At 45.6% G+C, this 16,268-nt stretch overlaps 1 protein-coding gene across 2 annotated transcripts in view; it reads right to left on the reverse strand.

The window, feature by feature from the left end:
- EXOC6 (exocyst complex component 6) overlaps positions 1–1,827 on the reverse strand; it is a 182,964-nt gene extending 181,137 nt beyond the window's left edge. Inside the window, exon 1 of one of the 2 annotated variants that reach the window (XM_066355669.1) lies at positions 1,670–1,827. In XM_066355669.1, the coding sequence (XP_066211766.1) occupies positions 1,670–1,770 (101 nt within the window). In that variant the 5' untranslated portion in view covers positions 1,771–1,827. The remainder of the gene's footprint in view (positions 1–1,669) is intronic. The other variant, XM_066355668.1, reaches the window with a different exon arrangement.
- Between the last annotated feature and the right edge of the window lie 14,441 nt (positions 1,828–16,268).

The raw sequence follows: 16,268 nt of genomic DNA on the forward strand, positions 1-16,268 counted from the left end.
AAAAGAATTCCATGCAGTGCCTTCTATGTGTGTGTTGAAGCCATAGCTTAAAAATGAGAGATAACAAATATATAGAGTAAGTATGAGTCAATGAAGTTAGTCAAAGAAGAGAGCGTGGGTTTCAACCAAGTGAGCAGGTGACACAATTGTACAGAAAAACAGAACAAAATAATATGGTAAATACAAGTACTCTGTGTCACAAAAGTTTCTCAATATATTTCAAATTTTTCTAATTTCTTATTTTTTTCAAGGATATTGCCTAGCACATTCTCCCAAGATGAAGCATCTCCTTCATAACCAATAATTTTCAAAAATGGATTGTGCTGATAACTATACCACACAGTGTTCTTTCAGTTTCACTATGTAATGAAGAAAGCAAAGTTTCCTTTTAATCTAGGACTTCTATTTTCATTACCAAATGTAGTTTTATGAAAATAATTATGCTGAAAAATTAAGAAAATGCATTCATCATGCTTATCATAGCATAGCAAGAACATCACGTGATAAAAATTTATCAGGTACCTGCTATATGCTTGGTGTTAGGGATACAGCAGTGAATAAACAGGCAAGGTCCCTAATGTCCTGGGCTTTCTGGGCATCTAAACATCCACCTCTACCAGTCTACAAATAAGGAAGTCCAGGTCCAGAAAGGTTAAATGATTTTTGCTCGTGACTGCTCACTTCATCGGTGATAGAACTGGGGCAAAACCCAGGTCCCCGGACTCTCAGGGTAAGGGGGATTTGCATTATAACTTGAACTTGTTTCACTTTATATTACATGCACAGGTCCACAAAACAGAGCGCTCCATTTCTAGGAAGCGTATCCTGAAGAAAATAATAACGATAAAGCACAATCAGTCCTAAGTCCCCTAAGTGAATCATAATTTCATTATCATCACTGCAAATGATAAAGCCTTCTATTTAAAAAGCACTTATTCTTGAAGAGAGTGCCTAACCTAATCTAATAGAGCAGTATAGCATCCGACTAATAGTCTATTATTAGGGCAGCAGGTAGTCAGTCTGGAATATTCATTACGTAGTACTATGGAGATTCTTTTATAAATAAACGGAAAAAATAATGCAAAATTAATGAAACTCTTAAATAAGTAAAAAGCTTTGCTGGGTGAATGCACGGTCACACCAGCGCGTTGCCGAGCATCAGCTCCTCCCCTGCAGCCCACGCTCCCTTCTCGTCCACTCGACCGCGCCCGCGGATCACGGCGCCGGCGTCTCCCGCTCAATTTCAATTCTCCCACGCCTGCGGCAGCCCAGCGCGCCGGGGATTCCACCTGCGCGCGCCTCCGCACAGCTGTCACGCCGGCCGCCAGCGGTTAACCTTCGCTCCCGGCACGCCCGCGGCCAGTGCGCCCTCAGCCCGGCCCGGATCAAGATGCCCGGCAGGCCCGAGGCCGGGAGGCAGGCGCCGCGGCGCCGGGCAGCCACACCCACCGCCCGCGCGGTGACAGCTCCCGCGGCCGAGGCCGGCCGAGGCTACAGGTGCAGCCGCCAGTTCCGCCCCGCCCCGCCCCAGCTGGGCCGGGGTCCCAGACCTCCGCCCCGGACCGCCCCCGCCCGCCTCCGCGCGCACCACCTGTCGGGCTGCTCCGCCCGGCTCCTCACGAGAGACCGGCGGGGGCAATTCGAGGTCCCGGAGGGATGAGGGCTTTACCGGAGAGTAGGCCCCACGCAGGCGGTGTCGGTGCTCTCGATCTCCTGCAAGATCCGCTCATGCTCCGGAACGGTGCCCAGAGTTTCACCGCTTTCCGCCATCTTGGCTGGAAGCTGAGGAGCCGGCGAGGCGCGGCACCGCGCCGACTGCGGGAGCGAGCGGCACGGGGCGCGAGCGCAAAGGGGCGGGGCGTGGGGCGGGCGCGGAGGCGGGGGCGCGCGGGATCCCGGCACTGGCACCTGCCCAAGGCCAAGGTGCTGCCTGGGAAGACGATGAGACGCGTTGCCTCCCGCTCAACCCCTCCATTTGTCCCAGTTGCTGTCTTGTGACTGCCTGGCTTTAACAGGTATTCTTGTTTTGTGTGCCGGACCTTCTGCTACGACAATCCAATAATTACCTTCAACCTGTAATAAAAGCTGCAGGAGAATTGAACAAGGAGACCTGAAGTACTCTGGTTGGTGGAGAGTCAGAAAAAGGAAAACGTGCACTCAAGAAAAGCGGAATTGTGTATTGGAGAGTAATGTTTATTTTAGGAATGAACCCAGGAAAATCCCAGCTGACGGCCTTGACAACCCTTCAGGGTAGATTTATGTCCCTGCCTTCAGGAAGCTCATGGAGTCCAATCACCTGGAAATAAATTATAAGCTCCAGAAAAATGAATTGAAATACCATGACACTTAATGGCAAAGATGCAAGAGAAGCCCAGAGCATATATAATTTCATGCCGAAGTCCTTAAACCCGAGCGCCCCCAAGTTGCTCTAGCTGGGATGAGTGGTGGAAGTTTTTGAGACGAGAGGGCATCAGAGATGGGAAAAGAAAGTGGGGTGGCTTGCACAAAGGTACGAATATAGAAGAGTCCTGTTTAATGACATGTCTGTAGGACGCTGAGCAAACCAGTTTGATCAAAGCAGCGACTGAGAAAGATGAATCAGGATGAGAGTGCAAACCCAGCCCCAAAGGACAACTGGTTTCTGGTCTCCATTAACCAGGGCTCTGGACATTTCTTTGAGTCAACCAGGCCCTTTGCTATTTACTCACTTCCTTCAGAGAGCTTTAACTAGAAGCCTGTCTCCATCCTTCCCACAAAAATCCTGGGAGGTGGTGTTGCATAGTAGTTAAAAGCATGAGCTCTGAAGACGGGCAACCTGTTTAATTCCTGGATCCTTCACAGCTGGGTGATGTAGGGCAAGAATCTAATCATTATATTTCAGTTTCCCTATCTGTAAATGACTCTAGATTCAATTTAGCACATTTATCCATTCTACCAATGACTATTTTAATAGTTTGCACTTGTTTTGATTGGTTCCTTTTCATATATTTGGGTGTTTTGTATGTTTTTGTACACTTGGCCCCCAGGGAACCAAAATGCTGCTGACCTCAGTGCTTGCTGGTTTGGGAAGAACAAGGAAGCTCTGCTATATCCAATTGCTCATTCTACCAGAAACCCCGTCATAAGCCTGTTTCCACTGTCTTGATGGTACAGGAGAAGCCAGATCATCTCTAGGAAATCCCACTTTCTTGAACTGCAAGAATATGCAGAGACAACAACAAAAACAAGCTCTTCCCAAGTTCACCAGCACCATCACACCATGTTAAGGTCCTTAAGGTCAGAGAAACTTTTTTTTTAATTTTGCAATTTCCCATAGTTCCTCATAGAGTTCTGCACATAGCTATGAGAGAACTGGAGGGCTTTTGAAACCAGACAGTATGGAAGCTCTGAAGCCATTCGAATGAGGTCAGGATGAGTTAGAAAACAGCATTTCAAAGAGGTCTAAGCATAAGGCAGGACTTTGATTACTCTGTGACTGGTAACAATTAGAAATGAGAACAGCCTGACCAGGCGGTGGTGCAGTGGATAAGAGTGTCAGACGGGGACGCAGAGGACCCAGGTTCGAAACCCCGAGGTCGCCGGCTTGAGTGCAGGCTCATCCAGCTTGAGAGCAGAATTGCTGGCTTGAGCGTGGGATCATAGACATGACCCGTGGTTGCTGGCTTGAGCCCAAAGGTCACTGGCTTGAACCCCAAGATCGCTGGCTCTAGCAAGGGGTCACTCGCTCTGCTGTAGCCCCCTGGCCCAGGCACATATGAGAAAGCAATCAATGAACAACTAAGGAGCCACAACAAAGAACTGATGCTTTTCATCTCTCTCCCTTCCTGTCTGTCTGTCCCTATCTGTCCCTCTCTCTGTCTCTCTTTCTCTGTCACACACACAAAAAATTGAGAATATAAAATTGTAAAATGTTAGTTTCTTCAAACTTGCTCTTTGTACACTGACATTAAATATAATAAATAGTATATAATGTGGCTGTATTCAGGTGCCTCAATAGAAATCTGTAGCACTAATAGAAAATGTTGCCTCAAAATGCCTGGTGCCCACTTTTATCAAGAGCTTCAATGTAAGAACAGTATTTAAGGACTTTTGTCAGAAGATATCAACTTCATCCATTCCTCTCATTATTTAACATTTTACTCTTGGATCAAGCCAAATTCCTATATCCCAGTGTTTTGGCCCTTCCTGCCATTGATTTTTGTTCAGTAGTAATAAACAATTTTTTTTTCTTAGCTGACTGCCTTTCCAATTACTGGGGAACCATCACCTGGTGTTAGCACACCTAACTTGCAGGTTCAGCTCCTGAGAAGGCAAAATAAATCTTTTGAAAAATTGAACCAGAAACTGAAACATAAAAAGCGAGGACAAATGTTATACCTTCCTATAAAGAGACTAGAAAGCCAGTTGTCTCTGCAGGAAATGGCAGGCTATCTTAACTCAGTCGATGCACATGGCCGGAATTCATTGCTCTGAAGAGGAGAAAGTAAGGTGGAGATCAGGGCATGTGGCACAGGCCAGCTTTTTATTTGGCAATTGTCTCCTGACGGGACATTCCTGACAATCATTACCCAGACCATTTCCCCTTCTGTTCTTCAATCCTGATGACATCTATCCAAACCTAAGGCCCGATACCCCTGTTCTGGGATGTGGGCTCTGCCTGGGCACTCCGCACTCCTGGCCTAGTTCAACACCTACCCATTAAGATTACCTCAACGTATGCAGCAGTATTTTCCTGCAATTTAAGTCAAGAAGAGAGGAAGTCCACCTGACCGGGCGGTGTCGCAGTGGATAGAGCGTCGGACTGGGATGCGGAGGACCCAGGTTCGAGATCCTGAGATTGCCAGCTTGAGCGTGGCAGCTTAGACCCAAGATCCCTGCTTGAGCAAGTGGTTATTCGGTCTGCTGTAGCCCCACGGTCAAGGCACATATGAGAAAGCAATCAATGAACAACTAAGGTGTCGCAACGAAAAACTGATGATTGATACTTCTCATCTCTCTCTGTTCCTGTCTGTCTGTCCCTATCTATCCCTCTCTCTGACTCTCTCTCTGTCTTTGTAAAAAAAAAAAGAGAGAGTGTAAGGTTGGTGGATAATGGGGGACGGTCACATGGGAAACTCAGACCCACGAACTTTGGTTAGGACCACCCACAACCAAGCACACCAAAAGAAGCTTCACAGGAACCGTTTGGAAAAAAGCGACCATCTACCAGCCAGTGGGATTTAATTACATCATGTTAGCTCGACTTCCCTAGAGGGACCCCTTTAAATATCTCCCACCCAGTTTAATCCGGGCAACTTCCCTGGCCTCCATCTTACCTCGGGGCCAGGGAACCTTGCCGGGCAGGATGCGCGCTCTGTACTCAATAAAGCCTTTTACTATACCATACTTGGTGGCTCTGAGCCCTCTTCCTTCTTGTCGGGGAAAACTACCTTACAGTGAGGAAGTTCATATACCACTTCTCCTTCTGAAACAGCTTTTGCTGGTTCCCTTTGTGACTTCTGACAGTTCTGCTAACATCGGAAGATTTTTGCTAAGAATTTAGAGTTAAATATTCTAAATAGCTATGTAAAATTTAAATATCCTAAATAGCTATGTAAATTTTAACTATTGATTTAGATATACTATGCACCAAAAAAAACCTGTTCTAAAATGATACATTTCCAAAGGCTCTAAAATAAAGAATTTCGTGTATAGGCCAAAATAAAAATCATAATAGTGATTCATTAAGCACTATTTGCTAAGCCCTTTATATTATCTAATTTAATCTTTACTAATGTGATTGGTAGTTAAGTTAGTACTGATTTTACTAAAATATAATTTAAATTCTGTGGGTAGCTTCTTTACTGTCTCCAATTTAATATGAAGTAACAGAGAGAGATTGTCATTGGTCCAAGGCCACACAGCAGGGAGCTGGAGAAGATGGACCCATTAACCAGTTCCTGTCTTTTCCATTAGTTAAAAAGTCATCAAAGAAGAATGTTCCAAAGTTGTTTTACCCAAGGGCTAAGAGATTTAATGAGACTGGTCTGAGGAGGTTGGAGGCAGTAGGGCACACACAGGCAGGTTGCACACACATGCTGAGTTATTTTTCAGGCAGTGGGTACTGACTTCCAGAGATCCAACCCAAATCCCTCTTTAGGACTCCTGGCAGGGGAAAGGTATACCAGGAAGATGGCAGGGCGGAGATGCATTCTGTGTCTCATTTGAAACTAACCAGTGAATTAAGGATTTCACCTGTAAATGAACTCTTCATCATCAAGGACTTACACTCTGAGCTGCTTGTCTTCAGACTAATAACCGAGCAGAGGAAAGCCCTTCCCTAAGAAGGAGGCTACAGAATGCAGTTGCCCTGGTCTAGCATTTTTTTTTTTTTTGTATTTTTTTTTCTGAAGCTGGAAACGGGGAGAGACAGTCAGACAGACTCCCGCATGCACCCGACCGGGATCCACCCGGCACGCCCACCAGGGGCAACGCTCTGCCCACCAGGGGGCGATGCTCTGCCCCTCCGGGGCGTCGCTCTGCTGTGACCAGAGCCACTCTAGCGCCTGGGGCAGAGGCCAAGGAGCCATCCCCAGCACCTGGGCCATCTTTGCTCCAATGGAGCCTTGGCTGCGGGAGGGGAAGAGAGAGACAGAGAGGAAGGAGGGGGGGGGGGCTGGAGAAGCAAATGGGCGCTTCTCCTATGTGCCCTGGCCGGGAATCGAACCCGGGCCCCTCGCACGCCAGGCCGATGCTCTACCACTGAGCCAACTGGCCAGGCCCTGGTCTAGCATTTAACTGCTTAGGTTCAAATTCCAACTCATCTTTTACTAGATGTTGAGCCTTGGGAGAGTTACTTAACTTATGTAAGCCTCAGTTTCTTCAAATGTGAATTAGGGATATTAACAGTTTCTAGTTCACCAAGTTGTGTGGCGATTAAAGGAAGTGATATATGTATAACGTTTAGCCCAGAGCTCAACATTACCATCAGAGACTAGGATTTGGGGGCGTTTATTATTAAACCAGGAAGCCCAGAATTTAGCTTCCTCTTGATAAAATAAAAATAAAACCAACACATAAATATTCATTTTTTAAATCATTAACAGAATGTCCTAACTTTGTATCAGGGTTCTCTGAACCTGAACCTTGTTTTTTCTGAATGCTTACTTGGAAGAAACTGCCTGCAATTTGTCTTCTATTGTGGAAGAGGAAATGGGGCCATGTCTTTGAGTCAGACCTTTGGTTCCTGATCCGATTTAGTGAGCCCCCAGATCTTGTTTCTAAATCTAGTGCCTCTTTGTTGTCCTTGGAGGTAGTGCTTATTCTCTGAGGCACATGTGGTGGTAAATAAATCACTGAATCTGTCTCCACTTCCAGGCGCAGGAACAGGGTGGGTATTGTTTACTGCCCAGCCCAGCTAATAGTTGTTAAATGAATGATACACATGCAGATACTTTTGAATTTAAGCTTGATGTTGTAAACGCATGTTTCATGAGGTAGGGTGCAACTCTACAAAGATTCCCTTCCCCACCCCTGGAAACCCTTCAGCTGACTTTCTAGTCTTCATTTTCACAGGACTTTGCTAATATTATTCCGATGTTTCTTAAACCATTTAAGAGTCTTCATCATATAATTGTAGAACTGTATCAAAATGTAAAGTGCAACATGCTTTATTATACATTGACTCTTAATAAAGGAGTCTTCCTGGTGCCTGTAGCTGCTCTTGAGGGATATAGTGTTCCTCCAGTTCCTGCCTTGTTGGTGCAGTGACCCCAAGTGGCCACACTCTGTAAGTACAAGAAAGTATCAACAGAGTCTGGGGAGGCCTGGGGGGGGGGGGGGGTTCCTGTGCAAAGCTATGTCCAGTACTCTTTTGTCCCATAAAGACCTGAACTCCACAATGGGGAACAATAAAATGAAATTTGAAATTGAAGCCAAATAAAATCATTTCTTCTTAAATATGAGCCAGTCCTCAGAGAAGTTTAAAAATCATTAGCCCGGGGTTCTCTTCATTCAACAAGTATTTTACTGAATGCTTGCTGTGTGGTTGGCTCATTATGTGCGACCTATGCAGCTGCACTTGGCTTAATGCTCTGCCATCCCCACCTTGTAATTCTTGGTCATTTTTGAACACGGGGCTGCATTTTCATTTTGTATTGGCTTCTGTAAATTACATCACTAGTCCTGCCCTCAGAACAGTGTCCTGAGACACCATTACCTTGCTCATCCTAAAGCTAAACATTTTACAGTCCATTGAGCAATTAAAGAGCGATATTAATTTCTCTGAGTTTCAGTCTCCTGTTTTCTTTCCTCTTTCCCCCCAGCTTTTTTCTTTTTCCACCAACTATTTTGTTTTCTCCTCTTTCTTCCCTTCTCCTCGTTTAGTTTTTTTATTCTTCATCCTATTCAATACACACTCAATTCTTCACTCTTTTCCCACTTAGCTGTCCTTATTGTCTGTTACATTTTCTCCCTCTTCTCTTACTTGTCCTGTTTTTCTTTTTCTTCTTACAGCAAAATAGATTTTGAAATATAATGTGATAAAATATTAACAAAAGCTACCATTTACTCCCTGGCCACTTTCTGTAAAATAGTATTTTTACACCTCTCTCTCCTTCACCCTGTTTTGTTATTCTTCATAGTACTTGACACTTTTTATTTATTTCTAGCTACCTCTAATAAAAATTCAAATTCCCTGACACCTGAAAATGAAACAAAATAATATTGAACGTAAACTGTAATTGAAAAATAAAATTTTTAAAGCTAATATTTTTTTTAAATTACAAGCTCCCTATGAACAGAGAATTTCCAGGTCTTGATCTTGCTATAGCAACCAGACCATTGACTGTTCTCGACCACTGCCCACCATATTGTAGCTGCTCCATATATATTTATATTTACTAAATGAATGAGTGAGTGATGGGAATATTGCTGTATGAGGATTACATTAAATACATTTCATGCCTAATTCATGTAATCCTTTCCATCACTTTATTAGTCAATATAGAGGTAAAATTTGAACCCATGTTCTTCTGGGTCTAGAACCCAATCACTTAACCACTATATAAGCAAAACTGTCTCCCTGGCTGGTATACTTGCTTCCCAAATATAAAAGTATTTTTTTAACTTTTCTCTAATGTTCTACTAAATATCAAAGAGCTAATGGTATTATTTAAATGTTCAGCAAAAAATTGGTAACTACACAGCTCATTCTCATCAGGGATCCTAGTCTTTCCTGAGGGCCCGCAGATGTGGCCGACTTCAGTAATGGTTATGCCTGAATTTATATCTAAACAGTTTCTCCGGACTCCATTGTATATCCACAACATGTAGTACAATGTACCTCTCTCACTAGAGATTACATTAGTACAGAGATTTTCAACCATTTGCATATCATAGTATGCATAATTATTAAAATTCTGCAGCATACCAAAAAATATATTTTTTGCCAATCTGACAAAAAAAATTAGGTATAATTTTGATTCATTCACACTAGACAGCTATTGTTTGTTGGCTGTTGTCTTTTTCTTTTTTTTTTACAATCTAAGGGGAAAAGGTCAGTGCCCTTGACTAAATAGTCAGGTATTACATGTTTTAAAAATTCTTATGACACACTGGTTGAAAATCACTGTACTAGTATAAAATATAATTGTTAGTAATAAATTTTTAGTAGTGACAGTAGTAAATATGATTTTGAAAAAGGGATACCTCTCTTCCCTGCATATATTATGTAGCCAAAATAATATTTACATTATTCAGTATTTATCACCTGCTCAGCATTTCAAGATGCTGTTAACTTGTTTACATCAACATTCTTTTTTTTTTTTTTTAAATTACAGCATCTTTTTTTTTTTTTTTTTTTTCATTTTTCTGAAGCTGGAAACAGGGAGAGACAGTCAGACAGACTCCTGCATGCGCCCGACCGGGATCCACCCGGCACGCCCACCAGGGGCGACGCTCTGCCCATCCTGGGCATCGCCATATTGCGACCAGAGCCACTCCAGCGCCTGGGGCAGAGGCCAAGGAGCCATCCCCAGCGCCCGGGCCATCTTTGCTCCAATGGAGCCTTGGCTGCGGGAGGGGAAGAGAGAGACAGAGAGGAAAGCACGGCGGAGGGGTGGAGAAGCAAATGAGCGCTTCTCCTGTGTGCCCTGGCCGGGAATCGAACCCGGGTCCTCCGCACGCTACAGCATCTTTTAATGTTCCTTATACACAGATAAATTACTGGTGCTGTTTATTTCTTTATGTGGATTCAAGTTACCATCTGGTGTCATTTCCTTTGAACCTGAAGTATTTTTTCCATGGCAGGTCTGTTAGCAATGAATTCTTTTTTTTTTTTTTTTACAGAGGCAGAGATAGACAGGGACAGACAGACAGGAACGGAGAGAGATGAGAGGCATCAATCATCAGTTTCTCATTGCACATTGCGACTTCTTAGTTGTTCATTGATTGCTTTCTCACATGTGCCTTGACCGCGGGCCTTCAGCAGACCGAGTAACCCCCTGCTGGAGCCAGCGACTTTGGGTCTAAGCTGGTGAGCTCTTTGCTCAAGCCAGATGAGCCCACACTCAAGCTGGCGACCTCGGGGTCTCGAACCTGGGTCCTTACACATCCCAGTCCGACGCTCTATCCACTGCGCCACCACCTGGTCAGGCTACATCAACATTCTAAAGTATGTTTATTAAAGTATACTGGAATATATTTCCCAGATGCAAATTAGACATAATAATAACAGCTAATATTTATTAAGCATTTACGATGTGCTAGGCAGACATTGTGCTAAGTACTTCATACATTTGAGGTAAGTTTTATTATAATCCTCAGTTTATGATTTCAGAACTAAGGCCAAAATCAAACAACTTAATAAAACTTAGGCTTTTGATCTTAATGAATATACTTAATGGAATATGATTTAATAGAAATCTTATATGTCTGAAAATATAAACAGCAAGAGCATTCTAGAATGTCTACAGCTGAATTTGACTAGTCATCTTTTTAGTATATCATCTTAAAATTTTATTATATATACAGTTTTGGTTGTTGCTTTTTATTTAAAACAATGTTTTCTGTCCTTTCCTAAATGTGTATTATCTTCATTCCTAAAAACATTAAAGTCAAAAAAATCACAATATCCTGTTGCTCTGAAACTGGTCAAACTTCATGGTCAACCTTTGGAAAAGAGCCCGAGAGAATGTATGAATACAAGTGTAAAACAATCATGTTATCATGAAACAATTACAAAAATTCCTTCTGGTGCGTCATCTTGTACAATTCCCTTTTCCTCCTATTTTTCCCAGCGCTCTGCAGGGCTTTCTTTGGGTCTGTTCTCTTTCTCTACCTTTGCTAACTTCACAGCACCCTTCAGTGTATCCATGACTTTCTTATTTCAGGCTCAGCTATAGCAACAAGACACACTGTAACTTTTGAACCCAACTTGGTTCAGATGTGCTGTAAGTCCAGAACATGCTGTAACCTCTGAGAAGCCAACAATTCCCCTGCAGGACCCCAAGAGGCATTATGGCTACATCCAGGTTGAAGTCAGGATCCATGAAAGGACAGGTCCACTGGGCGAGGCCTGGCAGCAGGAAGTTCTAGAGCAAGGGTCCCCAAACTTTTTACACAGGGGCCAGTTCACTGTCCCTCAGACCGTTGGAGGGCCGGACTATAAAAAAAACTATGAACAAATTCTTATGCACACTGCACATTATCTTATTTTAAAGTAAAAAAACAAAATGGGAACAAATACAATATTTAAAATAAAGAACAAGTAAATTTAAATCAACAAACTGACCAATATTTCAATGGGAACTATGCTTCTCTCACTGACCACCAATGAAAGAGGTACCCTTCCAGAAGTGCGGTGGGGGCTGGATAAATGGCCTAAGGGGGCCGCATGTGGCCTGCAAGCCGTAGTTTGGGGATCCCTGTTCTAGAGTAAAAATGATAAATATTTTGAACACTGCTACTGCTCTATCCTAAGACCATAGCTACCATGACTGATTTATCAGGATCACTCTTAGCATGAGATTCGGACAGTCACTACCAACGCACTGGAATGGATATGCTAGTTGAGACCTTTTAACCTTCCTTATTCAAAGAAGTTGGTAATGCTGAATAGAAGGTTTCTTTAAGTGTGGTTCCAGACAGGAAGCCCACCAGGGCAGCCCCCTAAAGGGAGGACCTGGGATGGAGCTGGATGTATCTAGGCCAATGGAGGCACTGGGGTGAAAAAATCAGAAAACTTAAAGAAAATAAGAAAATCCAGTGGAAATTAACATACAGTGGTAACACTATAAAAACTCTGAGGCCCAGGGCAAAAGGATTAAGGCAACAAAACTAATTCCAGCCCTGGCCGGTTGGCTCAGTGGTAGAGCGTCAGCCTGGCGTGCTGGAGTCCCGGGTTCGATTCCTGGCCAGGGCACACAGGAGAGGTGCCCATCTGCTTCTCCACCCCTCCCCCTCTCCTTGCTCTCTGTCTCTCTCTTCCCCTCCCACAGCCAAGGCTCCATTGGAGCAAAGATGGGCTGGGCGCTGGGGATGGCTCTGTGGCCTCTGCCTCAGGCGCTAGAATGGCTCTGGATGCAACAGAGCGATGCCCCAGAGGGCAGAACATCGCCCCCTGGTGGGCATGCCGGGTGGATCCCGGTCAGTCGGGCGCATGCAGGAGTCTGTCTGACTGCCTCCCCGTTTCCAGCTTTGGAAAAATGAAAAAAAAATACAAACTAATTCCAGACCCTACCTGCTGGTGAATTTCAGGCTACCAACAATCTGACTGCCCGGAAGATGTTGAGTGCCCAAAGCAAAGCCATGCTAGGATAATGCAGGCGCTACAGTAGGCCCTTCTTTATATTTCTCGCTTTTCTCTTAAATTCATTCACCCTGGAATTTTATTCCCCAATTCAACTGTTATAGCTGCCTGAGATGTCTTTAATGGATATTTCATTGACAACACAAATAAACCACAGAGAAAGTATGGTGCCTCTGTTCCCCCCCAAAAAGCATCCTTTAAATGTAATATTACGGGCAGTGGGTCCCATTTCACACAGAGAATGAAAACAAACAGAGGACTTCAGGACTTCAAGCATCATCTGATTGTTCACCTTTCCACTAAAACAAAAAGAAGGCCAATGTTGTTGATGCAAGGTATTATTGGGGGAGCCAGGCAGGAGATAGGCTGGACCGGCAGAGAGGCTTACTCTGGGAGTAACCAAGTACGAAGTCAGGAGATAGGGGGAATGCAGCCTGGGCCGGGTGAAAGATACTCTGGTCATTGATGAGCCCAAACAGCATGAATCCTGGTCTCAGCAACCCCCTGACGACTCCTCACGTGGAGGAGACCCGTTCTCCCAGAGGACTGTGCAGGTGAGCGTACCAGGAAGGCTTGCACACTCTGGGAAGACGAGGGCTGTTGAGCCATCCTGGAATGACTCTGGTAGAAAGCACGAATCGCTGAGCACTCTGAGCTTCCCTTGTTAGAGAAGCAAGCCCCGCCTGACCCTGATCTGAACACCGGTCTGAGCAGGACACCCCAGATCCCCTACCTGAGGCGCAAGGTGGGCAGGAATAGGAAACTGTAACCGACATGAGGATTCTACAACAGAAAATGCCTTTCTTCTGTGACAGGGAGAAACCAGTAGGACATTAGGGTGTTCTCTCGACCTCAGTTCCAAGGTGCAGGGCTTGTCCTGAGGACGTTTCTCTCCCGGAGCCCCAGCCTCTCCTTCAGGTGTCCCTGCCCCTTGCTCACGTGCAGTCCGGGGCCTCAAGGCAGGGCCGGGAGTCTCCCTCCAGCCAAACCCCTTCTCCACCCACTCGGCCGTTAGAGTTTTCAGCTGTTGAAATACTCCTGCCTTCTCTCCTTCCCTAAAGGATGACTTTCTCTCTGGACTGCCTCCGTTCTTTTGCCTCAGAAAGTCACCGTTAGCTCAGAGGCTCACACAGATGTATTTACCTATCTAGCTACTATGTGCCAGGAACTGCAGAAGCTTCTGCAGAGGATACTAAGATATAGGACACAGGTCCTGCCCTCAGAAATATTTTGTCTGAGAATGGTTATACTGTAGAACACATGTGCGCGCACGCATGCGCGCGCGCGCACACACACACACACACACACACACACACACACACATCCAAGTGAGTCAAAATGCCCTGGATTCTTTGGGGCTTCAAAAGATGGAACATTCACCTCTGGTTGGGGAATCAGAAAAGGCTTCATAGAAGGAAGAGCATTTGAGCTGGGCCTTGCAGATGGACTGGATTTTGGCAGGCAGGAGTAAGAGTGAAGAACAATTAAGGAAGGGAACCAGTGAGCACCAGGAGGGAGAAACTCTCAGAGCAGATGTCAAACAGTAAATACTCCAGCCTGACCAGGAGGTGGCACAGTGGATGGAGTGTCAGACTGGGATGCAGAGGCTCCAGGTTTTTGAAATCCCAAGGTTGCTGGCTTGAGCGTGGGCTTATCCAGCTTGAGCGCAGGGTCACTGGCTTGAGCATGGGATCATAGACATGACCCCGTGGTCCCTGGCTTGAGCCCAAAGGTCACTGGGCTTGAAGCCTAAGGTTGCTGGCTTGAGCCCAAGGTCACTGGCTTGAGCAACAGGTCACTCACTCTGCTGTAGCCCCCAGGTCAAGGCACATATGAGAAAGCAATCAATGAACAACTAAGGAGCTGCAAGGAAGATTGATGCTTCTCATCTCTCTCTCTTCCTGTCTGTCCCTCTCTTTCTCTCTGTCTCCATCTCTCTCTCTCTCTCTCTCTCTCTCTCTCTCTCTCTCTCTCTCTCTCTCTCACACACACACACACACACACACACACACACAAGAATAAAACCCAGTAAACACTCCAGTTTTACCAAAATGGAAGTCCTGTCTTTTCTTTTCCAACCCTCATATTTGGCCACACGAGCTCACGTGTTCCACAAGAGCAGTGGAGTAGAACAGTTGACACTAGACTATCCATGCCATGTGTAGGTATGCATAGAAAGGCATTGAATGCCAGCCTAAGAAGGCTTGCTAGGAGCTCTGTGTCTATCCTCCAGAATAACATTGAGGTGTTTTAACAAGTAGGCTTTGGAAAAGAAAGTTCTCACTCATTTAATAACCCAAACATGAAACTAACAGTGGACCTCCAAGGTCCACTGGCAGTGGTGACAGGGAGCACCTGGGCGGATATTTGTGCAGTCTCCTCTTGTGAAGGTGATGCTGGGGGAGTCTGTGACTGCCAGCTCTAAACTGGTCTTTTTCTTTAGGAAGACCAAGTGCAAGATTGGGCATATTTGCCCTGACAATAGAGGGTAGAACAGATCCAAGAACCATAGTAAGAAGTCATGTCCAGCCCTGGCCGGTTGGCTCAGTGGTAGAGCGTCGGCCTGGTGTGTAGGAGTCCCGGGTTCGATTCCCGACCAGGGCACACAGGAGAAGCGTCCATCTGCTTCTCCACCCCTCCCTCTCTCCTTCCTCTCTGTCTCTCTCTTCCCTTCCCGCAGCCTAGGCTCCATTGGAGCAAAGTTGGCCTGGGCGCTGAGGATGGCTCTATGGCCTCTGCCTCAGGTGGTAGAATGGCTCTGGTTGCAGCAGAGCGATGCCCCAGATGGGCAGAGCATCGCCCCCTGGTGGGCGTGCCGGGTGGATCCCGGTTGGGCGCATGCGGGAGTCTGTCTGACTGCCTCCCTGTTTCCAGCTTCAGAAAAAAAAAAAAAAGTCACGTCCAATGCCAGAGCAAGACTAGCCAGTAGTTCAAGGATGGATGAAGTCTGTAGATACTGTCCAGGGTTGTGAGACAGGGGAAGAGATGAAGAGAATTGGAGGCTAGAGGCAGAGGCTCTGAAGCAGCCAAGACAGCAGAGGCCCCAGTAACTAACACATGTCCGGGCTTCTTTCACTCCCTTCTCTTGTTTCCCTTTAGACTTCTGACCTCGCCACCAGGCAAATGCACAAGTTTTAGAAGGTGCTGGTACACAGTAGAGCAGGGGTCCCCAAACTTTTTACACAGGGGGCCAGTTCACTGTCCCTCAGACCGTTGGAGGGCCGGACTATAAAAAAAACTATGAACAAATCCCTACGTACACTGCACATATCTTATTTTAAAGTAAAAAAACAAAACGGGAACAAATACAATATATATATATTTTTTCTTCTGCATCCCTCTGAAGCTGGAAACGGGGAGAGACAGTCAGACAGACTCCCGCATGCGCCCGACGGGGACCCACCCGGCACGCCCACCAGGGGGCGATGCTCTGCCCCTGGGGGGGGGGGCCGCTCCACCGCGACCAGAGCCACCCCAGCCG

Source organism: Saccopteryx leptura, chromosome 13, assembly GCF_036850995.1.
Source record: "Saccopteryx leptura isolate mSacLep1 chromosome 13, mSacLep1_pri_phased_curated, whole genome shotgun sequence".
In the NCBI taxonomy this organism is placed as follows: domain Eukaryota; kingdom Metazoa; phylum Chordata; class Mammalia; order Chiroptera; family Emballonuridae; genus Saccopteryx; species Saccopteryx leptura.